The sequence below is a fragment of the Achroia grisella genome, unplaced genomic scaffold (assembly GCF_030625045.1).
Source record: "Achroia grisella isolate CSIRO2021 unplaced genomic scaffold, CSIRO_AGI_Agris_v1 utg874, whole genome shotgun sequence".
In the NCBI taxonomy this organism is placed as follows: Eukaryota; Metazoa; Arthropoda; class Insecta; order Lepidoptera; family Pyralidae; genus Achroia; species Achroia grisella.
In genome coordinates, this window is record NW_026713051.1 from 230518 (window position 1) to 244959 (window position 14442).

Genomic DNA, 14442 nt, shown 5'->3' on the forward strand with positions numbered 1-14442 from the left:
AAAATTATAACGTTGTCCGCAAATAAACTTATTCTTGCTATATATTGCTATCATCTATAAATTCATCTATCTTATAATAGGCTTTTTTACATAACATTTGTTTAATATAAGATTTGAATTGCCTCTCTGTAAGATTTAGCGTAGACTCTGGCAGTTTATTATAGAATCTTACGCAATTACCATAAAATGAATTACTAACTTTGTGTAGACGGCATTTAGGTAAAATTAGCTTAATATATATTAATATTATTGTTAGTAATGTGGACTCATATATTACTTTATAATCATATGCATGTAGCATATGAATATAAATATGGTACTGCAGCGTCAGTGAAACAACACGGTCGATTGCTAACTGTTTATTGAAAAAGAAACACAATACCATCCACCGTCTTAATACTAATTATTAAACTACCCTACAAGTCCATACACCAAAATAACATTTTTTTAAATTTTTGCCCGTCTGTCTGGCGGTCTAAATGTTCCGGTTAATCTCTGAAATGGCTCGATATATATATATAAAAAAATCTTTCGTACCATCTCCGCTCCGCTACACAAGTCCTTGCTATGAGCAAGGAGTAGTCACTTCACTTCTCTATTACAAGAGCAATTTTCTTAAACTTTAACTTCTTAACACTAATATTTAGTAAGTACTATTAATTATTAGTAAAATTACCTGCTCCGGTCGAATAGCCTGTAGCTTGGGACTTAAGTCTTTGAATTTAGGCCGATTGTTTGGATCATCCAACCAACATTCGAGCATTGTGGAATAATACGCTTCTGGACAGCATTCTGGTCGTTCCAGTCTCTGCAGAATGTAATATACATATAATAATAATAATCTTAGGACAATTCACACAGCGCCATCTAGACCCAAGTTAAGCTAGCCAAAGCTTGTGTTATGGGTACTAGATAACTGATACAAATCCATAGATATTTTTTTTTTGTAAATACATACATATTATATATAGAAAACACCCAGACCGATACAAACAATCATACTCATGAATACAAATGTTTGTGCCGTGCGAGGAATCGAACCCGCGACCATCGGATAGTAAAACGGTGTACTAGACCGCTGGTTAAATTCATTTAAAGGGAAATTTATATACCTATTCTCATAAAAGACCATAAAAGAATAGAATATAATTTATTCAAATAAACTTACATTGAAGCACTTTTGAATAGTCATCAATTTTTTTTAATTTATCGCTCATTATAAAAGCTGTCTCATCACAAGAAGAACGATCAAGAAACTTGCATTTTGCTATTTTAAATAATGTTTTGACACCGATATGTACCTATTATATTTACACAACTGCTCGCAATCGACAAGGAATTCCTCCCTACACACTGGAACCTAAGTGGCCTCGGACCGTGCGGTTTCAGAGGAGCTTCCTCCCGCGTACACTTACATTGTGGAATGAACTACCTGCTGAGACTGAGGTCTCTCTCAAGACTACAGCATGGGGTTTTTCAAGATAGGTATATTAAGGGTCGACAATGCGCACGTGATACCCCTGGTGTTTCAAGTCTGCATAGACTACAGTAACCAATTACCATCAGATGGGACGTATGCTTGTTTGCAACACAGAGAATATTATCCCATCAAAAACATAAATGTGAAATGATAGCCGAGTTTAATATTATGATATATGCCTTGATTGTTGACTTCTACGACAGAAGAGATGAGATCTAAATGGGTGCCAAGTTCAATGGTCTGTCCTGAAATGTATTTATAACAATATAAAATATCATTTCTTCTTATAACTTAGGATAATATACTGTAGCCTAAGGTCTAACTTGGCTAAACTAAGGCCTTGAGATTTGTGGATAGTAATAGCATATGTTAAGCAAATACGGAATTGTTCTCTATCAACATATACATTATTTAATATCTGAAACTTCGTATTGACACGTTATAGTTCGTAAAGACGATTATGTAACAAATTGACTGTTATCTATTGAATTCTCAAGAAAACAATTTGTTACCAATGAGTTCTCATTCTCGAGTTAACTATACATTCCTACTTATAACTATACTAAAATTGTTATTAATTTTTGGTTTAAACTATTGTCTATACCATACGTATTTACTAAAATAATGTAATAATAATATAACCACAAATATATAAGTATAATTTAAGAAAACTATGAATTTCGTAGCACAAATACCAACCTTATAGGTTAGTTCAACGTTTTATCGCACCGCTCCCACACGGCGCCGCGGCGCCCTATACCGATATGCCTATTATTTAATAATTATTTATAAAAATAATGATTTTACACTATCGATGTGCGCTAAATATTGAAACAATAATTAATACCAAATCTCAGTTAATAACATAATAAATACGAAATTCGACTATACTCCTAGTTATAAGTACGAGTATATTTTAGACAGAATCTAAATTATAGCAACTAGTGTTTACCGCTCAATGCAATATTTGAAGTTTGCTAGTTATCGACACTGATGTGAAGGGGTCAACGTAAATTGGTAATGATTGACGTTTTCATAGAATTTTAGTATTCGTCCAGTATAAGTTGAAATAGAATCAATTAAAGTGAAAAATTGTAGTAAAATGATAACAATTTACCAGTTTCAGATTTTTTCCTTTATATTCATCTAATTACCTATTTACATGCCAAATTTGAACCTCCTAGGTCATCTGGAAGTGGGTTATAATTTTGATCTATAGTTGATCAGTGATAAAAATGACGATTTTTGGACATTAATATCTAAATAACCGTTTGAGATATGTTTATGAAATTTGGAACACATATTTATCTCGCAAGTCTCAATATATGAACCAAATTTGACAGGTTTGTGTGAAAGAGTTTTTGAGTTATAAGGGGGTCAAAAGTGGCTCCAAATGGTTCGTGTAAATATACACAAGGTGCTGCTCGTCGCCAGTTTACTTGAAACTCGGCTTGATACGCTACCGCGTGTCTAGATTGTACAATGAGTATACTTACTTGAAAATTAGGTGCATCAATAGCTTCAAGTATTTGCTGTCCAGAGAAAGCTGCCCACGGTTGAAACCCGTACGTAAACATCTCCCATAGACAAACACCGAAGGCCCACACGTCACTCGACGATGTAAACCGTAAATACAAAATACACTCTGGTGCACACCTACAAAAAGATAAACAAAATCTTAAAACTAATTTCACTATTGTTTACATATTATTCACACACTTAAACTCAAAAATGTAAGGTGATGATAAAATTATTTAAAAGAGCAATACGCATGTTTCTTGCTCGTTCTTCTTGTGATGAGACAGCTTTCCGAACGAGCGGTAGATTAAAAAAAATGTAATGACTATTCAAAAGTGCTTCAATGTAAGTTTATTTGAATAAATGATTTTCTATTCTATTCTATTCTATTATATATGTTGTATCTGGCTAATCAAAAATGTGTTTGTATTCAAATTCAAATTCAATAATAATTTATTCATGTAGGACATTTTAGCCGCTTATGAACGTCAGGTTCTTACATTATAATTTTTCCCAACCGTTCAGTTCGGTATATAGATCCAATTGAGAAGAACTAGCAAAAAACTCAATTGAATTACTTTTTTTAAAAGCCAGTTTATTTACAATGTATAGTTATTTATATAGGTGTCTATGTCTAACATTAAATGAAAATCCCGTACATGAACAACTATTGCCATGCACGCTCGTCATTCAAGTAATCGTTTAGTGAGTAATAGGCCTTGCTCAGTAAATATGATTTAACATATGTTTTGAATTTATTTAAGGGTAATTCCAATATATCCTTTGGTATCTTATTGTAAATTTTTATACCTATTCCCATAAAAGACCTATTGACTTTTTCTAAACGATACTTGGGGACAGCAAGTTTGTCTTTAAATCTAGTATTAATATTATGAATATTGCTGTTTTTTGGAATTATTGTAGTATTGTATTTGTATTTGTATTTAAATTTATAATTCTTTTATATAACATTCTTGTTTTTATTTTCGGTCTACTCTAATTCTGTTGGTTGCAGCTGGCCTTTACAGCTTCACCGGACGATGGGAGGCCAGTGCAGATGGCACTTCAAACCAAGGAAGAACTCATGGGGCGGCTGAAGGCCAACTTCCCGCGTGACGGATACGACTTTAGTCTGAGGGCACCACTAGGGGTTCGAACCTCGGCTCAGACCGTCGTAATATCGATCCCCGTTTGAATTGGACGGGGGCTCGATATATACTTCAGTTCTGTCTTGTCGATAGTTTACTAATATATATCTCCGTATTTCGAGTCTTTTTCTATAGTTTTCCTTTTACCAATACACAAATAAAATAAAAAAACAACAATATAGTACTAGCTGTGGCCGCGACTTCTTCCGCGTGTTATGACCTTGAGCACATTAATAAAAAATATTCAATTACCCAAAAACGCAATAAAATTTTTCATCATTCTAACTTCAAAAATGATGATTTTCCATACAAACTTTCATCCCCTATTTTACTGTACACCATTAAGGGTAATATTTTTACAAACTTTCAAAGTCATATTCAATCAATAGCCTAAGAAATAAGTTTCTTGCTTCTACCTTTAAAAATCCTTTTAAAAACCTCTTGCAACACTTTTTTCGCATTAAAAAATGTCCTATGTCCTTTCTCAGGATCTAGACTATCTGTGTACCAAATTTTATTGAAATCAATTCAGTGTAGTTTTAGCGTAAAGGCGAGACAGGCAGAGATATTTTTGCATTTATAATATTAGTAATGTAAGAAGCACTAATAAATGATGATAACTTAGGTTTGGAAGCCGGCTACCGCGCCAACAACTGACAGATAACTTAGTTCTTTCTATAAATACTAGATGGCGTAATTTACAATTTGTAATAATCTTTACATTGGTTACTTCATTAGTACCAAACACAAACTACCTTCTTTTAATATCTTTTTAAAATATCGGATTATTTCTACAATATTGATGTGTACTCTAACAGTAAGTATAAGCATCCTATTCACGAGTAGACTGGTTTTAGTCGATAGTCGACTCGTTAATAATCATAAGTGCTAGAAGTTTCTAAATGTCGGAAGCTCAGAAAAACATAGTGCCGATTATTATGCAGATATCTATATAGATACAGTCGTATAATAATGAGGTAAAGTTTGTATATTTGCTTGTTGGGGGAAATCTCCGGTTCTTCTGATCTGATCTAAAAATTCTTTCACAGCTGGATAGATATATATATACCCGAGTGCTACAAGCAATGAAAAATGTGGCATGCATGTAGTAAGAAACGGCCATTTCAATATTGCAAACAGACGCTCCAATTTTATTTATATGTATAGATGTATAGATATAAATCGCTAAGAATAAGTATTAATAATAGTAATTATAGATTTAATACTCACCATGCTACAGGTAATTTGAGATTAACGTTATAATTTGTTTGGTAGTAATCTTTTCCAACTCCTAAAGCACGCGATAATCCAAAGTCGGAGATTTTTACTCTATCCTTGCTAAATACTAAGATATTTCTTGCTGCTAAGTCCCTGGAATAATAAAAAAATGTATATTAGGATAATGGGATTGTTAGTAATGATCAAATTCAAATTAAAAAAACATTTATTCATATAGGACATATTATACGCTTTGAATGTAAATTTTATTACATTATAATTTTAATTTCTTCCCTACCGTCCAGTTCAGTATATAGAACCAATTGAGAAGAACTGGCAAGAAACTCAATTGAATATATATTTTTTTGTACTAATAACTCCATGCTAGCAATGTACCATGTCAGGTGGACCTCAACGCAGTTTCTCCTGGAAATAATCGTGGTAAATTGCCATTTGCAAAGACGGGTTAACTATCCTGACTCCATGCTATCATCCTTCACTGGTGCCCCGTCATCTTAAAACCATTATCATCCATAATACATATATAAATACATGTGTGTGTATAGTACCACTGCACAATGTTTAACATTCAATTCTGACATTTCTTGATTATAGTAAAAACAAAAACTGTAACAAATAGGCGATCCTATCGATTGATATTCATGTATCTATATAAATAAATACACATAATTATTTTTTGTTTCACTCAGATTTGAACTCCATAGGGTCTAAAGCACAGAACATTACAACTAAGTCATGAACAGTAGCCTTCTTAGATACCTCGGTTTTCTTTCTGCCTTCAAAAATGTGTAAACTTGGAAGCAATGTTCAAATGAAGAGTAAAAAATGGCAGAGAAATTACTAAGTACATCTTAGTCCAGAAGTGACATGATAACGTGATTTTTATTGCACAATTAAAAGTGTACTAAAGGCGAGCTAACCTTTAGGTAAACATAGAAAACGTACGACATTCATGGTAATAAACTGTGACAATAATACTATATTATATAAATAATTAAACAATCGCTATGTACATATATAATTAAGGTATATAAATATAATATGTATTTCAAATATACACAAAAAAAATTTCTATATATAAAAATTCTTAATAAATATAAATATGCTAATACTTTCACGTATATAAGTCACCACTGTTACCACTTTCATATTGTTAGTCATTTAAAATACATAAAATGTAATAACAAATATGCATATTGTATAGTAATATAAATAATAAACATTACAAAGTAATACCTATGAATCAGTCTTTTGTTTTCTAGATAAGTCATCCCATCACAGATTTGTTCGGCGAACTCGCACAGATTCGGTACTGGAAAATTACACCGGAGGGACACCTCGCGCAGGCACTCCAGCAGTGAACGCAGCGGCGCCAACTCTGTTACCTGGATGTCATAACAAATTTAATAAACAATACACAATAATTTACACACAACTAAACTAGCGAACACTCCCATTAGTTATGTACTCTATGCATGAAATGTTCAACAAACCAAAATAGTTTTTGTGTTAAAATGTATTAATTTTTTACTACACTCTATACATATAAATAATATTGAAATAACCGTTTTTTACTACATACATATGAATATAAATGCGGTACATACACCAAAATATAATATAATAATTTCAATATTACAAACAGACGCTCCAATTTTATTTATTCCCAAAGACCTATTATTTAGGTACAGACAGTTCTTCATCTCATACATACCAGCATCAAGGAATCCAAGTGTAGTACCACACCATACAGGCGCACTATATTCGGGTGTTCTATACTGTGCATCACAGCCGCTTCCTTCAGGAACTCTGTTGAGTTTGAAGTCATACGCTCGTGGCCTAAACATTTTATCGCTACTTGCAGCTGTAACAAAACAATGGAAGGTAACTTTCAAACATTTATTATTTATGGTAATTCTTGGGTATCCCTAAACTTTAATTAGTGTAAGCTTGTAGCACTATCATAATCATCATCTGGTTTCTCGTCGTTCTTCATACATCCCATTTGTCTCAGGTCGGCGTAATAAGTTTTAAATCTTATATCTAATGAGTTTTGGCTTCAGTTTTTATGACCGGTGACCTGCACAATATCAACTCTCCTTGGGCATAGGATGTAACTAGCATGTAACACTATCATATTTATAATAAAAATAGTATACCCAAAAATTATAAATGTTGTACAAAAAACAAATTAGAAAGGTGGCAATTTATTATTTAATTGTATTAGTGTGTGTAAACAAACAAGATTTTCTAGTTTTATATATGAGAAAACAACGTAATTACTGTATTATAACATAATATAAGATATGTTACTGTATTATATTCCTAATCAATTAAAAGAAACGTACATTAGGATTAGGACTGTTAAATACTCACACTTGTGTTTATTGGAATTAGAATATGTAAGAAACAAAATGCAACAAACACACAATATACAAATAACAAGCAATAGTTACATAAAGGATGTAAATAATAAGAAACATAGTTCTCCTGAGATAGATAGTGAGTATTAAAAGTATATATAACAATAGAAATAGAAATAGAAATAATCTTTATTCAAATAAACTTAATATAAGCACTGTTGAATAGTCACATTTTTTTATTCTACCACTCATTCGGAATGCAATCTCATCACAAGAAGAATGATCAATTAACTTGTGTGTTGCTCTTTTAAATGATTATTAACATAAAAACTTCAGAGACATATGAATGCCATGCAATTATTTATGGATGTACAAGTTATTAATTGTAACATTGTTTGGTCAGTAACATATACTTTAACGACAATACATAATAACAAGAGAGAGCTGCTACATCAAACATTTTTACTATTAAATTTATTCAAATTCAAACTTATAATTTTTTTAACAAACATAATTGCTATAAGTATATTATCCAAACATTATTTAGAATTAATGTCATCATCAAGTCTGAGATCAACTCTCTCTCTCTCTCTCTTACTTAGATACAGGATAAACAGTCACTCCACCAAATGTTTACTATAATCTGATATATAGACAAAATTTATTAACTTTCTCACTGCATGGCACATCTCTCTGCCTATAACAGATGAACATTAGCCTGTCATTATGATGCTTATATATAGTATGAGCTGTTTTTTAGTTTCCTTACCCTTTTGTGAGCACCAGACTGGTTTAGAATATTATCATTATTCGAGATTAAAATAATATATATTGTAAATCTAAATGTTAATAACACTATTTATTTTAATTATAATAAACTACATCATTTCATACAAAAAATAAAATATAATATCTTTATGTCTGATGGAGTAGGCAGAGAAAACTTTCAATTAACAAAAATAGTGTTTTGCGCTTGGCCTAATTGTAAGTCACAAAATTAATAGTTAATTTGAGATATTTAAGCTAGGTATGGCTAGGTAAATCTATACCACAACCTCGATGCTCCTCATAGGAATAATAAAATACTCACTCTTTGATTTCCCGTGGTCCAAGTTCCTTGTTGAACCACACCAAATTGGCCCATACCCAGCTCCTTATTTATAGTGATGTCTTCGATAGATATGATGTGTTTTGTAGGAACTTTGACACTGTTCTCAGAAAATGGTTGAAATTCCAATGGAATTGAACTTTGTCCCTGTAAATACTAAACAACAAGCAAAATTGTATGAATACTGATTTTCAATATCTTACCATATTAATATTTTAGTATTAGAATTAATTGTTAAAATTGGTGAGTTTGGTATAATCTATGTGATATATTTATAGTAAATTCAATGTTTAATTAATCATAAATATTAAAAGTAAATAGGAATCTATCTAACATTAAAAAAAAAACAGTATTAACATTTTAATATTAGAATTAGTTGTTAAAATTGGTGAGTTTGGTATAATTTATGTGATATATTTATAGTAAATTCAATGTTTAATTAATCATAAAAACAATATTAACATGTTGAAGATGCATTGAAAAATCTTATTTCTCAATTACGTAAATTATTTTATTAAATATGTTTTTACTGTAAAATGATTTGAGGTAGTCATTATTTAACTCCTAGATTTATTTCAATTATAGCGCCCATGGGTGATCTTGCCCTATTGGTGGTCATGCGGTCTTTAACATGTTAAGGAGCATACATTTATAGATACACCTTTTTTCTTTCTTCAAATGATTTACAAGGCAAACAATGAATATGCACACAGCCAAAACTGATCTAATGTTTGTAAGTAATTGTTTAATTCAGAAGTGACAAACTAATTGTTTAAGTTTTAATCATTATCTGGGTTTAGCGAAAATTCCATGTATATACTTACTGGATCATTACTCTTCCTTGTACTTAATAATCTCCTTATTTTAGATATATAAGGATTTGGAAAATACTTGGAGTATATTTTTTTATAACGTCTCTGTTCAGGTTTGGACAGACCTATTTGGCTCAAATCTTCTGATACAACAAACTTTAACTGTGATAGTTTTGTTACTTTCAATATGTCCCTGAAACAATTTGTTATTATTAGACAAGTAACTTATTCACAAAGATTTGCTAACATAAATAGAATAAAATAATATTATATAAGAAATAATTATACACAAATAAAGACAATTCACAACATAAACCATATATAATAGTATAAATTCAGTAACAAGACTTTTCACACCAAACAGTCATAAGCTATTTCAGTGCAGCACAAAACTTACAGCCACTCGGAATTACCCTACATCCCGAGTGGCTGTACAGCATAACTTAGTTACAACAAACACATCTAGTAAGTAACCTAATCAAAATCTACAAATATTTGTACTTCCCATACCCTGTATTTTAAATATAATATAATATGTATAAATAAGCACAGCATTGTGTTTTATCAAACACAAGTTTTAAATAATAATAATAATCTCACGACTATTCACACAGCGCCATCTACACCCAAGTTAACTAAAGCTTGTGTTATGGGTACTAGACAACTGATACAAATACATAGATTTTTTTATAAACACATACATATCATACATATACATATAAAACACCCAGAGCGATACAAACAATTATACTCATAAATTAGTTCTCAAATTATACTTAACATAATAAATTAAACACAATGCAATCAATACATGAAAGTATACATTGAAATGTGAATAATGAAAAACGCACAGCAATTTTCTTTTCAAGAACTAATAGCAACAGAATAAATATGCAACATAAAAACAAAAAATCAGGCCAACAAATGACAAATGAAAATGTACTTAATATATTTAGTTTGTGTTTCCATTGTTTATATTACATGTGTTTAAATTGAATTATAACAAAGAATAGATTATACACTTGTATTTTTTTATAAATTATACCTTATAATACATTCACAATCGATATATTCACAATAGTGTTGTTAAAGATAACAAGGCTAAATACCTGTACTCTGCGCGAAAAGATCCAAGATAACGTAATGAATGCAAATTTGTTTATAAATATAAAATACCTGAATAACTCATAATATTGTTGAAGTTCTGCTTCTTCTAAAAAATCCTTCAAACCATCACGGTCGTCTACAACACATTCTGCAAACATCAAACAATATGTAAAATAATTTGTACCACACAACTCTCATAGCAAAATATTCACTTATATCTTACCCATAATATTGCCGCAAAGACTAGTGAAAATTAATAAGTACCCGTAACCGTAAATAATATAAATAAATATTGGAAAATAAGTGTAAAAAGTTTTGAATATTTCTAAATATAAATACAATACAATAACTGATAGACTGAGTGACAGATAGTGACTGATGCGTGCTGTTAGAGTTAGTGATTAGTTTTGTAGAAGTCAACATTTTAAAATCGATAATAGATTTTGAAATCGATTGTGCCTTTACTATAATCGAAAATAGTTTGTTTTGTGTACTTTCTTATGTGGAATTACAATTGTGGTACAGTATAGAATAGTAATTACTAATATTTTAACATAACATACATAATCCGGGTACAATAGGTCTTAGGTTAAAAAAGAACTTGAAGTAATTTCTTAACCTAGTAAGTGTATTAGGTAATTAAACCGAATTGGCTTACTCCAAATTCACATGTTTAACTAATATCTTATTTAAATAAAAATTACGGTGAAAGGAGAGCAACAGAGAGCTTATATCGATATATTTAATTATATAAAAGAGATGTATGTTCATTATTAATGCGTGTTGGAATAAGATTACTAGCATTTTACTTACCTCACATACCATAGAATCTAAATTAAATTACTCGAAGTGAATAATATGTGATGTCACATTAATTTAAATATAAGAAATAATAGAAATTAAATCCTAAACTAAAAAATAAACATTTAGTCAATATATGTTGGGTTTCGTATGAAAAGGCTTAATGATCACTTTACATCACAGATACAGCTTAGATGTGAATTATTTTTTTCTGGTATTATTTAATAAGGAGTATTTTAAAAATTTAACATCACTATGGAAAAATCACTCACTAAGAATAATAAATCAAGGAAATCATATGATATTATTTCAGTTACCTTCTACTATAGATACGTTTGCAAATTGAGCGACAATATTATCCATATTTAATATTTATCTAATATTATGGATATGGATTCACGATTAATATAATAAGTATTTTTATATTGAAAGGCAATGATATAATGCATCCATTTACATTAATAATATATGCTGGCGCGGTACCAGTGGATGATAATAAAATATGGATTAACGCGGGTTACTTAGTTCGTCATGGCGAATTTATTGGGAATTCTGCATGATATTTTCCAGAGTGAATCGCGTAGAGGACCTATGGTGATATTCTTAACGACCGATTAAATTTAAAGAAAGAAAGAACTCTCTTCCTCCCAAAATAATGGAATAACGTTATCCAAAATATCTTTCAATAATTCAGGACAACAAATTTATATACTTGTTCATAAAAGAGTAAAACTTGGAAAATTAGACTTAAGAGGAAAGATATAGTCTACTACAACTCATTTAATTTCTTATTTTTATTTATGAATTATGGAACGGTATTCTATATATGTAATTTACTAAAAATTGATACTACTACAATAAAGTCATCATTTTCTAAATTAAAGTTATTATGTATGTGTGTCTCTAGTGGTAAATAGTTGTATCGTAAAATTTAGCAGTGCGGATGGTACTAATTGACAGCATGTCAAAATTGACTTGACAACTTTCCGGCTTCTTTACTTTACAATGGCAACACTGTTACTCATATTGCAAATATGGCGTAGGATTGAACAAAATGCAGTCGGAGATAATTTGATATACTTGTCAATTCGGAATTTTATTGAAAAAGACATGCACATATATTAAGACTCTAATCAATTTTAGTGAAATAACTGGCTTAAAAGTGAAATGTGAATTTTACGCAATGTAGGTAAAATTTTAGAATAATTCATTAATCAAATAAGTACGAAGTTCTCGTCTAATAGATTGAATTCTTATTTCGTAGTTTTGTTAGATAAATAAAAATTTTTATTTCCTTTTTTTCCCGAAATACTGTATTTACATAGGGGTAAAATATGTAATGTTTATGTAATTTTGCTGAAGTTTTGTCAAGACAGGTTTTGTTATTTGTACCCTATTTATGAGTAAGCTTTTATGTCAATATGTTTTGTTTGATAATATGTTTTAAAATTTATTCAACAATTTTGTAACAAGTACCACTATTGTATATATTTATAAGGTAATGAACATTAGCTTCTGTATGTTATTATTGTGATACTATGGACTCTAAGGGACACTAAGTTATGGGGTCTCCAGATATGTGTAGCCAGAAAAATGATGCAGACAGCAAATTGGTAAGTACTTATTTTTATCTAATAATGTAAATAATACTATCAATAATATAATTTATATTCTTATTATACTACGAAGTCAGAAAGAGTTAGGATACTCAGTTTTAGGGAAAGCAAGTTATAAATTTTTTGAATAGGTTATTATTGTTATGGTTAGTATCTTATATCGTAAAACGAATTTCAGAATCTATTTTATTGATACCACAAATAATTATTTAGAAATTTATAAATAATTAGCCCAATAAATTACAACCATTTTAATTACCTAATTAACTGCAGCATAAGAATAAAATACTAGTACACTGTTATTACTGTAAAAAAGAATTTCTCGAATGTGGGCACTATTTTTTAATATGGTATGGTTCACACTTCTGCGTAAATGGTCAACGCTGGCGGGACACCATTGGTAGAAGTTAAACTGACATGGCCCATTGCTAGCAATAGTCATCAGTCCACATTACAAATAATGACCTTCCCCTCAGGCGGGGATTGTTGGTGAATAGTGAGCCCCTGGTCAATGTCGGGTTAACATCCATGGTCCATTCTAGAAATCATTGTGGTTTATTCCTGGTGAATTCACTTGAATGGTCTTAGAGTTTTATGGTACTAATAGTTTTACAATCTTGTTAATATAAGACACAAGTAGTATTATTAATATTACATATTCGCTATTGTCACAATTAATTATTACAACCGTTACATTTGCAAAAATGTGTACCACATCTACTGATTGCAATTCGCAGCTTTTCTAGTCAGTTTGATGTGGAAGTAAATAAACATCATCATCAACCATAAATAACTGTAGTATGACAGGTTTGTGTACATGAAAAATCTTATTGATTATCCTACAGATTTACATAAAAGTTTCTTATTATTCTTTTAATAGATATATTTTTACTTACAAAAATAGCTCAATTAGACTATTGAATTTAAAAGTTTACTATGAATGTAGCTTTCAATTAGTTTTGAAGCATTTTCAAATATTCCCACGGGAGCAAGGGACGGTTTGTTGTTTAGTCAAACGAAATTACGATAAATAACTAGCTAAACATTCTAACTTCCAACATAAAAAGTGAACGAAAAGTTTCAATCATTGATGTATATTTTCTATGACGTTCTGTCATTGATAAAAAAACTGGTGAATTAAAAAAGAGGACGATGATTTGGATGGAGAATAACGAGAGAGATAGGTAGCGAGAGTGAATAAAAATGTTGGTACGCGGACGTTTTAAACGGATGTACGCACCAGATAGGAC

The 14442-nt window shown here is 30.4% G+C and overlaps 3 protein-coding genes across 5 annotated transcripts in view; 2 read left to right on the plus strand and 1 right to left on the minus strand.

Annotated features, from left to right (window-relative positions):
- Positions 1–11136, minus strand: part of LOC131853097 (activated Cdc42 kinase-like) — a 49905-nt gene extending 38769 nt beyond the window's left edge. The window contains 9 exon segments of the mRNA XM_059203912.1: positions 677–808; positions 2977–3136; positions 5377–5517; positions 6622–6770; positions 7100–7249; positions 8839–9012; positions 9681–9861; positions 10845–10923; positions 10999–11136. Coding sequence (XP_059059895.1) covers positions 677–808; positions 2977–3136; positions 5377–5517; positions 6622–6770; positions 7100–7249; positions 8839–9012; positions 9681–9861; positions 10845–10923; positions 10999–11002 — 1170 coding nt within the window. The 5' untranslated portion in view covers positions 11003–11136.
- Positions 11137–12621: 1485 nt separating this feature from the next.
- LOC131853084 (neurocalcin homolog) overlaps positions 12622–14442 on the plus strand; it is a 169757-nt gene continuing 167936 nt past the window's right edge. Inside the window, exon 1 of one of the 2 annotated variants that reach the window (XM_059203896.1) lies at positions 12622–12765. The gene's annotated coding sequence lies outside the window, so the exon portion shown is untranslated. The remainder of the gene's footprint in view (positions 12766–14442) is intronic. The other variant, XM_059203894.1, reaches the window with a different exon arrangement.
- Positions 12785–14442, plus strand: part of LOC131853085 (neuronal calcium sensor 2) — a 155073-nt gene continuing 153415 nt past the window's right edge. For both annotated transcript variants that reach the window (XM_059203900.1, XM_059203901.1), the window contains exon 1: positions 12785–13189. The gene's annotated coding sequence lies outside the window, so the exon portion shown is untranslated. The remainder of the gene's footprint in view (positions 13190–14442) is intronic.